The sequence below is a fragment of the Vanacampus margaritifer genome, chromosome 16, assembly GCF_051991255.1.
Source record: "Vanacampus margaritifer isolate UIUO_Vmar chromosome 16, RoL_Vmar_1.0, whole genome shotgun sequence".
NCBI classification, from domain to species: Eukaryota; Metazoa; Chordata; class Actinopteri; order Syngnathiformes; family Syngnathidae; genus Vanacampus; species Vanacampus margaritifer.
The window spans coordinates 6134076-6148568 of NC_135447.1; the positions used below are offsets into that span (position 1 = coordinate 6134076).

Sequence of the window (14493 nt, forward strand, 5' to 3'; positions counted from 1 at the left end):
AAAGAAGAAAAGGGTTCTTGGGTTCTCCAGGGTTAAAATAGATCAATCTCAAACTTGCGGCATTTCAACCGCAAGAACCAACCTTCACATTCTCTGAATAAAACAAATAAGCAACTGGGATGTATTGTGCCAGATTCCTCTGCCTGGTCGCAGCTTCAAAGTCTTGTAGCTTGGTGGTCTGCAGCCTGGTAGCTACGCTTGTGGCCTTAACAGCACGCAGCGAAGCAGAAACAACCATTCCAGCTGGATGACTGAGAAAAGTCTGCTCAAGCATGTGGCCTTACTTTGAGGAAGATTTGCTTGAAATGGGCATCGCTTCCTCCCGACATATGTAGGCTACTCACGTCGGAAGTCTTTCACTCAAGGGACAATGCATCCGTGGATTTTTATCTGCACTTCACAGGGTTACTAGTATTGGCGTGGCATCAAAACATCAGGCGCGGCTATCAATATACATATATTATATATATATATATATATATATATATATATATTAGGGTCTTACCTCCCAGCCCTGGACGTAGTCTGTTGTCATAACCATCCAACAGTCTGTCTAAGATGCGGGTGAAAATGGTGATATTGTTACTGTCATCCGGCAGCGGCTCCCTGTGTCCAACGACGGCACTTTTAGGAAAGAATGGACAAAAGTTAGATTTAAAATATGAGTGGCAAAACGAATGATAAAGCAGTTGAGTTTGAGTATTTTCACAACACTGGCAGCAATTCTCGCAATTTATTTTTCTGTGGAGAGCTCAGTATTGTTCATTCGGTAATTTTACCGATTTGACATGTCATCATCATTGCTCTCTCTTTTTTTTTTTTTTTACTTTTTTTTTTTTTATTTTGTATGTGGGTGTGTATTCATTAGTTCACCTAAAACCTATTAAAAAAATCCCATACCGTTCACCTAAACCGAACACTTCCAGCCAGAGTCGTGAGGCCGTCGGGAGAACCGAGGAAGGACCAAAGAAAAGAAAGGAAAAGTGGTTCTAATTGATTGGCCACTTCACATGGACCTCACAGTGTCACGACTCGAGAGCGCTATATTCTCTCCAAATGGGTAGCCACAATATAGGAAACACATTGTTGCTGTCGGAAATCCTTATGTCCAAATTGTCATATTTTTCACAAATCCATACTAATGGTCTGTTCTCACATTGTCTTCTTTTTATGCATTTTTAACCAGTTTAAAGGTTAAAATTCTTGACAATATGTTCTATGTAGTGTTGTTCCGATACGTTTTTTTTTTTTTTTAAATTCCGATACCCAGCCGATACTGATACCACACCGTTTTGTTTTCAATTTTAATTCTAAACGACCTACTCACTTGGATGTAAAACCCATCATGGCTTGTTCAGAGAATTCGAGGGCCAACGGGATATATTGGCTCGGCATGCAGTGAACACGTCACACATCAGTGAATGTCCTGCATGAGATGCTGCATTCAGAGTCCTATATTAGTGTCGGAAATAATGACATCGACATTGCCGATACTACTGTTTTAATGTCGTATCAGAGCCTTTCTTGATACCGGTATCTTAAAAAAACACTAGTTCTATGCAGCCCCACTAGTCAAAACATGGTTTCTGGTTAATATTGCGTTAGTGGAATATGAGTTAGGCAGCAAATTCCATCCGTTTTTATCAATATCACAAGGCGGCCATTTTGCTACTTGCTGTTGAGTGAAAATGACGTCGCAGTTGCTCAGGTCTCACGTAACAACCAATCACAGCTCAGCTTCAGAAAACAGGTGAGCTGTGGTTGGTTTGCCTGTGCTCTGAGCAACTGTGATGTCATCTTCAGTCGACAGCAAGTGGCAAAATGGCCGCCCCCTGAGATGCATAAACACGGATGGATTTTGCCGCATAACTTTCATTCCAGAAATGTAATATTAATCAGAAAGTCATGTTTAGACTAGTGAGGTCACATATAACACATTATTGTCAAGAAATGTTTAAAGTATTTAAAATAGCACTTGACACTTGAACTCGCTGAGAAGTGTCGTGAAACTCTGCATTTTCTTCACTCCGCGGGAGCCGTTCTGGATTATGTCGCCTCAAGATTGAAAGTGTTTTTGTAGATAACAACAAGTGAACATAATATAGGTTGCATACAATTGAGTGACAAATGTCATGTTTTCCACATTAGCTTAATTGTCTGCAAAGTTTTGTTAGAATTTTTGTCATATGATATAAGTTACTTTTAAAGTTACAAATACAGTACATATATATATAGTACGTCTCATAATATCCATCAGGAGAGAATCGCGGGAATGTAGATTTAATGAGTGCAGCGTTTAATTAAGATAGAAACCCCTGAAGGGACAAAAAAAAAAAAAAATCCAATCAGCAAACACTCTGATAGCATTAATGTTCCAGTGGCAATGGACATAGTTTTAGGAAATTTAGATCTTAACAACAAACGTGCGACGGGTTTAAAGGGAAACCTTGCAAATCTGTCTCGGGAAGGCCGTCGCTAGTTTAATCTGCCTTGCAATAAAAAAAACTAACAAAAAACAACAAGATCCAACACCCGTTCAACAGAGCTACAATCTCAGCCGTTAAAGCGCTTGCTAATTAAAACCTCAACATGTCGATGTTGGGAGTTGGGTTTTAATTGAAATCATGATAATAACATATTCAAGGTAGTTGAAATGTGATTAAATCACAAAAAAATCTCATTACATTTCCGTAATTGCGTTATCTTCAAATGCACTAGTGAATATTTTTTTGGAAATATTGAAAAGCCTTAAGCCCCTAAGACTTTTCGTTCCACGCTGAAATATCCACAGCTGTAAAGCACCTGTATGTTATTGCCTCATTACAGACCTTCATACTCAATGAAATCAATACAATTATGTGTTTTTAGTGATACACTCAATATAAAAAAAAAAAAGTGTATTATTGAGTTGTCGGGGAACACATCTCAGTGCACATATAGATAAATATGAAACAGATGTTAGAACAGCAGGAATGCCTAATGCCGTGACTGGTTCTTCAACTTATCATGCAAACACGACAGATAGTGCAGACGTGTATAATATAGCCTGAAGATTCAATTTAGACTCAAGTTGAAAAACAAGCACGTAAAAATGTTTCCTGTTTCGGTCGTTTGACATCTCGTAACGTTTCGGAGACGTTCTGCATTTGCATATTTGTACAGGTTTGTCTTATAAATAGTGCATTTTGAACTTCTGACTGTCAACCTATCTTACTGCATTTTTATAGTCAACGTGAAATGGAAGTGCGACGGTTAAAAGTGAATTCTAGGCTATTTGATCATTGCATGAGAGACATTAATAAATGCTGTGTGAAGCACCTCCGTTGACACCGTGCTGGTTTTTGAGGCCTCGATATACCAAAATTATTACTTTTTGTATGGAAAAATCCTATCTATCTATCTATCTATCTATCTATCTATCTATCTATCTATCTATCTATCTATCTATCTATCTATCTATCTATCTATCTATCTATCTATCTATCTATCTTCTTAGCTTACTGTACATGTTAGGAACTCACTAGGACCAAACTAAAATCATAAAATGAGCTTTTCTAACGCAACTGAATGTCGCACACTCGTTGTTACTTCTTGCAAGAATATTAAATCATCTTTAAGCTGTCCAGTTTGTATTTATATATTATTATGCAAACAGAATGCATCCCGAAGTGTATTTAAAAATAAATAAATAATCCGGTTTGGTAAATAATCCGGTTTGGTAAATATCATAAATATCCCATTCTTGGGTAAGCAAGATTGGAATCCAATATCTCGAACCCCACACCTCACAGCAATGTGTATGACGAATGTGAACCTTTTACTTTTCTTTAGAAGAAGCAATCTGAAGTAAATGTTGCCCGGTAAAAACATGTCTATTAAAAAAATAAAAAATAAAAATCGCATCTCAGTAATTAACAAATACTTGGTTCGTTCCATATATGTCTAGATATTCTCATTTCCATCTCAAAGTAAATGTATAAGGAATACCAGTTTAACAATTTTGTCTTGTGTTGGCGCACCGAAGCAGTCAGACAGTTTCAAGATAGCAAGACTTGGCTTGAGATTACGATATCTCGTGTTTGAGGTTGTTTTCCAGGGCAGAGTGATGCTGCTGCCAGCTCGAATAATTGATGTAAGGGCCTCTGGAGCAACTTGGGCGAGGATGCGTTCAAGTTCACTTGTTTGCAAACCAACAATTGTGTACTCAAGAGTCATTATATAACATTGTGCATTGAAACCTCTAAGGTTGAGCACAATCTGTTATGTAGCACTGACCTCCATTTTTTTTTTTTTGTTCCAATCAAATTGAACATAATAAAGCCTTATTAGGTAGGCCTACACCAGCAGTTTTCAAGTTACATTTTGAAATACAATGTATGGGAAGGGGTTAAAATTAGTTAACTAATAAGAAAGAGAATAATGAACAAATGCTCTTCAATGTGTAATGTGCCTCACGAAGTATCAAGCACTCACACATAGGTGAGGCTTGCTCGTTAAAAATACAAGTCTGCTTTTTTTCACCCAACTTCCAGTGACATGTTCTTGTCAAAATAGTAATTAATTAATTACTGGTTTGGTAATTTATTTTATTATTTTTATTTTTTATTTTTAGAAATATCTGTTGATGAGTAGAAATTGAGCTTAATTTGATATAAATAATTATTTTTTAGAAATATTTGTTGATGAGTAGAAATTGCCCGAAATTTTATATAATTTTAATTAAAAAAAATGAATATTAGGTAGGCTTTAAACAATCAGAATTTTTGGGGCCGATCAGCAAGTAAAAAAAAAAAAAAAAAAGATTTCTGATCATCGATCCAATCATAAATTGTTATTTAAATAACTTGTTTATTTGCTGTTTATTCGGGGAAAACTGGCTTTAACGCGTTCGGGATTTTTTGAGTCAATCAGCATGTTTTGGGAAGAAAAAAAACAATACTCAATTTCCAATTCAATGAGAAAATGGAGAACTATATTTAGTTAAACAACCCCTACCATAGCGCAAATCCACGTATAATTGAAACCCAATGCGTTGGAGGAAAAAAGTAAACCATAAAATTATAGTAACAAAAATGCTAATAAACAATAAATATGTTTACATGTCTTTCTCTGACATGAACCCGTGGGCAGTATTTTATTTTGAAATGGTTTGGTCAGAACCAACAAAAAGCCCAAAAATGGTCACAATAACGCCTAGGGGTTAATGAAAAACAAATACATGAACATCATCATTCATTCAGGTTTTGCTAAAATTAATACTATAATTAATTACTATCTTGCTTGTCCTGGCTGTTTTTGTTCACTATCTGCATTTCTTTTTGAGTTGCTGTTAAAAATGGTATTGGTATCGGTGACTACTCGAGTCGAGTGCTCATACTTATATCGGTCAGATTCCGAAATTCCGTTGTAATCAAAGCAGCATGACACACAAGACGGAAATATTTGTTAATGTTGACGACTTGACTCAAGTAATTAGCATCTTCTCACGTGGCGTGAAACCAACTTTAACGTTCTGTGAAATAGTCCCGGAGTCGACAGTGACTGATCGATGCTCCGTGCTCGCTAATGAGCTTATGTGGTTTAATACCGCTCGAAAGGTGGGATTGCTGAAATATGTGTGATTAATTTATGGTATCGATTGTGACGTTGTTCCCGTTGGTGCGGCGTGATGTCACCTTCGAAGATTGGATTACAACTGCTGACTACGACATGGTTTCATACCTCCAAGCATTAAATTCTAAAATATTTCACAGCGGGCACTTTTGGATACATTTCTTTCATCTTTGTATTTCCATCACCCCCGTCTGAAGTGATACACGAGTCACAGATGACATGTAAAAAAAATCCCGATATTCCGACACTAAAGTGGCAGCTGATGCGCGAAGTGAAGAGTTTTACTGTCGAGCGCCACGGGCGAGTGAAATCAAATAACGTTAATTAGCGAGGCTGCTTGAAGCGTTGCAGAAAGAATATTGAAACCTGATAACTTTCCTGGCTGGGGCTTTGGGAGACCTAGTTTGGATATTATGAATATTTAACTCCATCACCTATCATCTAAAGCTGCGAAAATGTGGGGGTGTTCTAATTAGCGCGGTCCTGATGAATAAATTTCATGCCGAAAATGATGCATGGGTTACCCTTTCCGACATAGCTAATCTCTCATACCAGATCCTCCCATCAACAATATATTGATAGTTATGCAGCAGCGCATTATGTAGCGCGTTGTGTCTTATCAATGGGTGCCATGTAGCTTTTTCAAGCCTTAACAATGTGAAGGATTTGTCTTTGCTGGGTTCTTCTGTTGTCCACTTGCCTGTTCAGGAAGATTATATGCACTGGAGAACAACTGATGGGACGACTTACTGTATAACCGTCGCTAACGCAGCATTTTCGGTACACTCGAGGGGCGATGCTGCTGTAGTTTATCTACCTCAACATATTTACCATTGCCTTCATTTAAAGACATATGTTGGGAATACAGTGAAACTTAACTCATTCATTGCCATTGACGACTATAGACGTCAAAAATTCAATTTAACTTTTTTTCCCCACTTTTGTTAACAAGAGTATGAAAACCTTGATTTTTTTATTGTACATTTAGAACAGATATAAAATTTGTGATTAATCGTGCGTTAACTACTGAAGTTATGCGATTAATTGCGATTAAAAAAAAATTCTCGACTAACGCCCCTAAATTTTAAGTCTTTTCTTTTTTAAATCATCAGATGATTAATTTTTTAAAATTGTAGTTAATTGCATGACTTCAATAGTTAACTCACGATTAATCACACATTTTATATCCGTTCTAAATGTACAATATTTTTCCTAGATTTTCATACTCTTGTTAACAAAAGTGGGGGAAAAAAAATGTTAAACTAATAGAAATAGTTCAAATGAATTTTTGACATCTATAGCCGTCAATGGCAGTGAATGAGTTAAAATGCACACTATTTTGGTGTAACACGGACTTTAACAAACTTAAACAAGCACAAGCCCAATGCTAACCCAACGTTGTAGTAGCTTAAAATTTAAAGTGCAGGTATATGGTCATTACATTTGATAAACCCTTAGAGATGCAGCAAATGCCTGAAATCTCCTTTGAGAACACACTTTGACATGTTGATAGATATCGCTAGGTCATGTGACCATTGGGAATCTCAGACTGCTGAATTTTGCCCATGACTTGAGTAAGAAAAATGTCGAATACATTTTATGCCAAAAGCAGCTTGAGCCAAACATCAAGATTTGTATACATTTTTTTTTCTTCTGGAGAGCTCAATAATGTTCATTCGGTAATTTTACCGATTTGACATGTCATCATCATTGCTCTTTTTTTTTTCTTTATTTTTATGTGGGTGAGTATGTGTATGTGTATGTGCGTGCGTGTGAGTTCACCTAAACCGAACACTTCCAGCCAGAGTCGTGAGGCCGTTGGCAGACCAGAGGAAGGACCAAAGAAAAGAAAGGAAAGTAGAAAGCAGGGAAAAAAAAAAAAAAGATTTGTATACATTTTCTTGCGGCAGAGAGATGGCAAATCCTGTTTTGGTTTATTCCAAGTCATTGTGCCTCTGCAAGCTCTGTGCGAACTTCAGAAAACAAAGCTCTTTATTAGTCCCTTGGCATGTTTCTTTGTACTCATAAATAATGCTCTACCAATATCCATCATTTTGACAAACCCTGCTGCAACATGGTAAACTTGATGAACTGGAAAGAATAGATAACATTGAATAAATATATATTATATATACACACCTAATTTCACTTATGAAATTGTATTCCACAGCTCCTGAATCGCGATTAGAAACTGCATGATGGGGACTGCGTGGAATCGTCTCGGTTGTTGTTACCTGTTATTTATGATTACCTGTAGAAGAGCTTTATATGTGTTTATATAACACTAATCATTTATACAACACATTCTATAATGATTTTAATTCGTAGTCACACAACTGTGGCACTTTCTGGCACTGCGCTCCTCTTGAATTTAACTCACTATAAAATGGCTTCTTCTCACATATACATTCTCTATTCTTCAGCCTTTTCACTATAAATACTCTGCAGAGTTAGGACAGGTCTTTGCTAAATGCAGCTCCCAAAAATGAATAAGGCGCTTTGTCATTCAACGTTTTTTTTTTTTTACTCCGGGTTGACAGCACTGGTATGCTAATTTCCACGGCCTAGACTATAATCAATCTTGAATGGCGTGCTCAAAGATGGCCGCTAAAAGAAAAGTGGCACTTCAAGCGGAGCTGACTGAAGAGCGTACTCGCTGCTCCTCAAAGCCTATTCGCTTCCTTTTCTTATCTGTGCCGGCTGTCACGCTGCCGCTCCTGGCTCAAACACTGACACAACAACAAGACGGAGGCCATTTGGAGAGCACGGACCTCCTCCAAGCTAATGTAATGTCTTTTTTTTTGTTGCAATTATTGAAAATCTCAAATGAAGCCAAAACCTTTGATTATAAATGGGCTTTGACTTTTGTAGTGCTTTTCTACCTTAAGGTACTCAAAGCGCTTTAACACCGTCCCCTCGCTTTACCTAGTGCTGACGCAGCATCAGGAGCAACTTGGAGGTTCAGTATCTTGCTCAGGGACACTTCATTATGGTCAGGTCACCAGGGTTGAGGATCAAACCCACAACCTTCGGGCTGGGAGACGACTATTCTACAACCTAAGTCGTGCCAAATGAATACATATACTGTACATAAATATCATTATCTTCTATTGAGTTTTACACTACAAGTTTTAATATGGAGACCCTCTTAGTGAAAATTGATGCTACATGTCACACACTCTAAAAACAGTGGGGCAAAAACAACCCAAATTGGGTTAAAAAAGGAGTGACCCAATTTTTGGGGTAATTAAATTTACCCATAAATTTAGGTCAAATAACCAACAACAACAACAAAAAACAACATATAACTAACTTGCTTTGTGAGTTAATTTAAATTGACCCAACATTTTGGGATAAACAACTCAAAAAGTTGGGTCAGTTCAATTTTGGTCCAATTCAATTGGTTTATTCAATTAATAAACCAAAAATAAGGTTCACATGAATAATCCACAACAACCCAACAAATTGTGTTGCTTTGTGGGTTGTTAGCGTAATTTGACCCAAATTTGGGTTTAAATGACTCAAAAAGTTGGTTCAGTTCGTTTTTTTTTTACATAATTAAATTAGATTACTTAATTAACCCACGAAATTAGGTCAAATGAATAATCCATAAAATAATCATATAACTGGGTTGCTTTGTGAGTTATTAATTTAATTTGACCCAACGTTTTATGTTAAACAACTCAAACAGTTGGGTCAGTCCATTTTTGAGCCAATTCAATTGGTTTAATCAATTAACTTAAAAAAAAATTGGGTCACATGAATAATCCACAACAACCCAACAAATTGGGTTGCTTTGTGGGTTGTTAATGTAATTTGACCCAAATTTTGGGTTAAATAACTAAAAGTTGGCACAGTTCGTTTTTGACGCAATTAAATTAGGTTATTCATTTAACCCAAAAAGTTGGGTCAAATGTACAACCCAAAACATTGGGCACGTTGGGATGGTTAGCTGCACTTTAACTTATTATAATAATAAAAAAGGTGCATTATATTTAGAGGTGTCTTTTGCTAGACACTCAAGGACACAATGCAATTTTAAAAACGATTTAAATAAAAACAGTTAAAAAAAAAGGGGTGATAGTGAGTTATCACATAATTACATTTAAAGATTATTTTAAAATCCTACTGTCATGATGTGAACATGCTAAAATCAGCGGGTTTAACAACAACAGCCAAAATGCAGCACCGCAAATGAAGCGAGAAGCTCGAGACGCCGTTGGTACGACAGCAGGAAATGATCAAACACCGAGATAGGATCTGAGTTGTGCGCTATCATTGCGGGTGACATCAATCTAGTCTCGGGCGCACTTTTAGAAGCAAGCCACGGAGCAACACGCGGCGCTCATATCTGCGGGGATTTCACAGATGCTATCAACTGCATCAGCATCAATGAAGGGATCATTTATAACTGTAAGCCGGCTTCGGAATACTCTATGCTATGAAGCGACATAAAACCTGACTTTGTAAAAATGTAATTATTTTTCATGCAGAATAGCACAATGTGTAAACAGTAACATGTTTGATCTAATTTCCTGTGAACCCACAAATACATTCATGTAGAACTATGTGCTATCTTTGCCAATATACGGCACGTGTTCATAAAGAAAACCAAAACATATGAAATGTCTGTATCATTATTAGCTACATTGGGGCTAGTTGTATCAGGGGTAAGTTGTCACACTGCAATTCTCTTTCCCACCAGAGGGCGCAACGAAAAAAGTAAAATACTAGATTTCTTCGTATAAATGGTCAGGGGTTGTGTACTGTCTGAGAAGAGAATAGCACAATGTGAGCTGAGTGTCAGTTATCTGTTTTGCGCAACCCAAAGTATACATTTTCAACTTCATATATTTTGAAACAGGCGTCGTACATAGACAAATTCTAGCAGCAAATCATGTGGACTCGCATCTTGTCATGCTTCAGTCACAGCTCTGTTTTAAGCTAACTTTAAACTAGAGCAAGCATTAGCCATCTTGGTAATTTGGGGCAACTTGTCTCAAACATTTTAGGGTTTGTTGTCACATATGCAAAGAATGGGCCAATGAAAAATGCACCTTTGGCAGCTCAGTTTATGTATGCCAGAATTGCCCTTCAGATGATGAATCTGAAGAGTGAGCAAATTAGTTTGCTAGGCTTTGTTTCATTGATTAAAAAAATATTTTCCAGTTGTTGGAATTACAGTATGCCCACGTCAGGACTGTTTTAAGTTTCTGATGAACCATCCATCAATCCATTAACCGAAATGCTTAATTTTTTTTAAAAATTCAATTTAATCTCAAATTTCCAATTTAAGGGAAGCAAAACTGGCAGAGCTCAGACTTTAACCTCTTTCATAGTATTTTATATTAAAGTTTGCTCAAGTACTCTGGCAAATTCTCAAGATCAATAATAAAGGATGTTTTTTTTCTGTAAACAAAAAAAAAACCCCAGAAGAATAAGGAAAATTTTGTCCTTGTTTTATTAGTTACAAAATTCAGTGTGACATCTTACCCCATGTAGTGTGACAACTTACCCATTGGTGGGGCAACGTGTCACATGTTCACTCCCTCTATTTGATGTCTTATAACTCTGCACTGACGCAAGGTATGAAAATGACATGAATACAAAAAAATATACCTAAGATTTTGGTCTTTCATCTGGTATACATTTTTTTTTATATATATGAGGTATTGATTCCAATAAATATATAACAGTATAAAAAGTGATACAACTAACCTACTCCTACTCATCTGGACAGACACTAAACTAAATATATTAAAAAACTGAAATGTATGTAACAACAACTAAAGACATTAATATGGAATTCCCAGTTGCAACCGGAAACACTTTTTTCTCTTTTTTTTTTGGTCATACATCCTGGCCATTTGAGAGGTCAGAGGACAAAATCACTATTGCGCTTCCTTCCAAATGTGTTTGATGGGATCAAGGTCAGGGCTGTCAAATTCTTGCACACCAAACTCATCCAACCATGCCACCGCTGTGTGTTTTGACGAGCCGCAACCTTATTCTGTAGTTGAAAATGGAAGACGAGATATGCACAATTACGCAGAAATCTTCTTTACATTAGCATATTGAAGGTCATCTTTTCTCACCATTTAGTCAAGAGCTTACATTATAACCAGAATATTATGTTTGGCACAACCTGTGCTTGTTCCAGCAGTGTGTTCAACCCGTAGTGTCTCATTAAGAGCATTTGAGTGACCTTCAATGCAGACAAATATTCTAAATGTGATACGCATAATTTTAATGCACGTAATTATGTTTCTTGCTAAAACACAACCTGTGCTACCTTGAACGTAGCCATCCGCTGTCACGCTAAAGAATAATCTATGGTCAAAATGAATAGTGCGGTTAATCTGCGTTGATTCATGATTAATGCAATATTTTTTTGTGATTAATCAGTTAACGCTTTAACTTTGACAGCACTAATTATATTACTTAAGAAAGTAAAAAATAACCACCAATCACTGGTGAATTCATTTGCCCCCAAAAACGTATAAATACGTCCTATTTTAAATATTACCATGGTTCCAAAAACATATTCATATGGTTTTTTTTTCTATGCTAGAGCATACAGAAAACTTTGATGCAGCCTCTGACCTGAAGAGTATGCTTAAAGCCATGGTGGTTATTCCAAAAAATGGCCCGCAGGTGGCAGCAGAGTCCAAGACATCAACCAGGGCCATGTTGCAAAAAGGCTCTTTTTAACTGTTTTAAACAGATTTGAGAATAATGATGAAACTTAGCTGTATTCTAATGCTTATTTCTGCAAAACGGAAACAGATAGAAGTATATGTTTTTTTCCTGATGAAAGAAGAGACTCTAATCTTTCTTTTGGTAGGTTGCATGTTTTTATAGCAATAGAATATTCTGTGGGCCTTGCAAAAGCTGTCAAAATCCGGTAAAACAGTCGGGAGCAATGAAAATGGCTGCAAGTCAATAAGTTAATAAACAATAATCTGCGGAAAAATGCTTTTGTAATACACTTAAAATAATCCAATTAATCGATTGAATAATCAATTAATTAATCGATTCTAAAAATATTCGATAGTGACAGCATTTTTGCAGTTTAAAAAAAAAATCTAAAAATCAATACATTTGTTTTCCAGCAGGATGGAGAAGCTGTTCCTAAAAGTTGATTGCAATTAAATTCAATGAGATGTCTCCTGATGTAGAAGAATGGCTTCTTCAGTGTTGAAGCAATCTCATTAAATAACAATTCCAATGGAGTGTGTTTGTGTGAGTTTGTGACTGGATGCTGGCAGAATTGTTGATTCATTACGGTTTCCTCTTGCCTCTCCCGTCTTAGCCAATTTCTTTGGAGAAGGAAGATTTCAATTGATCTGACTACAACAACAGAGCTATCTATCCGCCTGAGTGTAATGTCATTTGAAACGTTGGCACTAATGCGGTAGCCTTGAAACATTGTACTTTTGCCAAGGTTTTAAGACTGAACCAAATAACTGCATTATAAGGAGGGCTGTGTGAAGAAGAGACTATAAAATCTTGTTCAAAGTAAACGAAGGACGCAGTGTGTGCGTTATATAAAGTGTGTTTTCTTTCACAGACTCTCTGGGGTCCAGTTTGACACATATATGTCAATGTTTCGGAAAACCTGTTTTTTTCCAATTTTTGGGTCTGCGATTCGATTCAGAATCGATTTTTGATTAAGAACGATTTTTGATTCGAAATGATTTGACCGACAATGATTTTTGCTTCAATCTGTAGATGTGCAAGGAATTGTAATGATCTACTCCAGTCTGACTTGCTAATGCTAATTAGCGCGCTACTCGCGGCACTTTTATCACTCAAAAAGAACGGCTCCACGCTGCAAAAAAAAACCTACTTTCATTGGAACAACTTGAGCGTGACTTTTTCCTTCTACTCTCTAATGTGGCTACAACTTAACAGTGTATTAGACTGCGTGGAACCACACTGCCCCTAAGTGGCCAAATCGGGTACAACATGAACAGCGCTCCAAATAAAGGCACACACAGACAAAGGCAAGACAGTATAAAAGAATTATTTAAAAAAATAAAATCGATTTTGGGACATTTAAAATCGATTCTGAATCGTACTAAATGAGAATCGTTTTTTGCACACCCCTAGTGTTCTCAAAGGTTACTTTAAATGCACCCTCACTATATCAATAGAAATTTGACAGAAAATCAAATGTCTTTGGGACAGAGCTCATTTGAATGAGAAAAGTTTGGAATCACAGAACCTTTTTGTTTCCTCCGACAGGACTGAATTCCTCCAGTGTTACTACACTGAGAACAAATGGTGCTTTTTATGAGGAAAAAAAAAACATGGTGCTGCACAAACCACTTGCCAGGGAGTACTCATCCATCTTAAGTGTTTTTTCCCCCATTCTATTTTTTTCTTTCAACATCATTGCTATAAATTATATAGACAACAAAAACTTTGTGAAAGTCCGCTATGAACCACTAGTGGTTATAAAATAAAATCGATTTTCTATCCCACTAGCTAGTTGGATCCTGATCTTGGAGCTAGCTGACGAGTTGCCACCAAATGGCAGACTGAGACAATTTTACTACATAACACAGATGATGTTAATTAGATCAACAGATTTTCCAGCTGCTTGTTTTTCGGCAGAAATGACAGTGCTCGAGCAGACTGGAAGTGTCCCGTAGTGCGAAAAGGGGCAAAAATGTCACATGCCAGCTGAGCCCACAAGGCAGCAAGAATGGCAATTTTAGGGCTGATGGGATTGTGTCGCACCAGATCAAGATTAAAGTCCCACGTAAAGTGAAAACAAAAAGTGTCTTCGAAATCTGACACGTACAACCGCTGACTGATGTTCGTCCGTTCGTCCATCCATTCGGACACAGCCTTTGTCTTTTTTACTCTTCCTCT

General features: G+C 36.8%; 1 protein-coding gene and 1 long non-coding RNA gene across 3 annotated transcripts in view; one reads left to right on the plus strand and one right to left on the minus strand.

Moving 5' to 3' along the window:
- Positions 1–14493, plus strand: part of LOC144035776 (uncharacterized) — a 67467-nt gene that overhangs the window by 45038 nt on the left and 7936 nt on the right. The gene's annotated exons all lie outside the window — the stretch shown is intronic.
- gabra3 (gamma-aminobutyric acid type A receptor subunit alpha3) overlaps positions 1–14493 on the minus strand; it is a 92071-nt gene that overhangs the window by 38653 nt on the left and 38925 nt on the right. For both annotated transcript variants that reach the window (XM_077545705.1, XM_077545704.1), the window contains exon 3: positions 506–624. In XM_077545705.1, coding sequence (XP_077401831.1) covers positions 506–624 — 119 coding nt within the window. The remainder of the gene's footprint in view (positions 1–505; positions 625–14493) is intronic.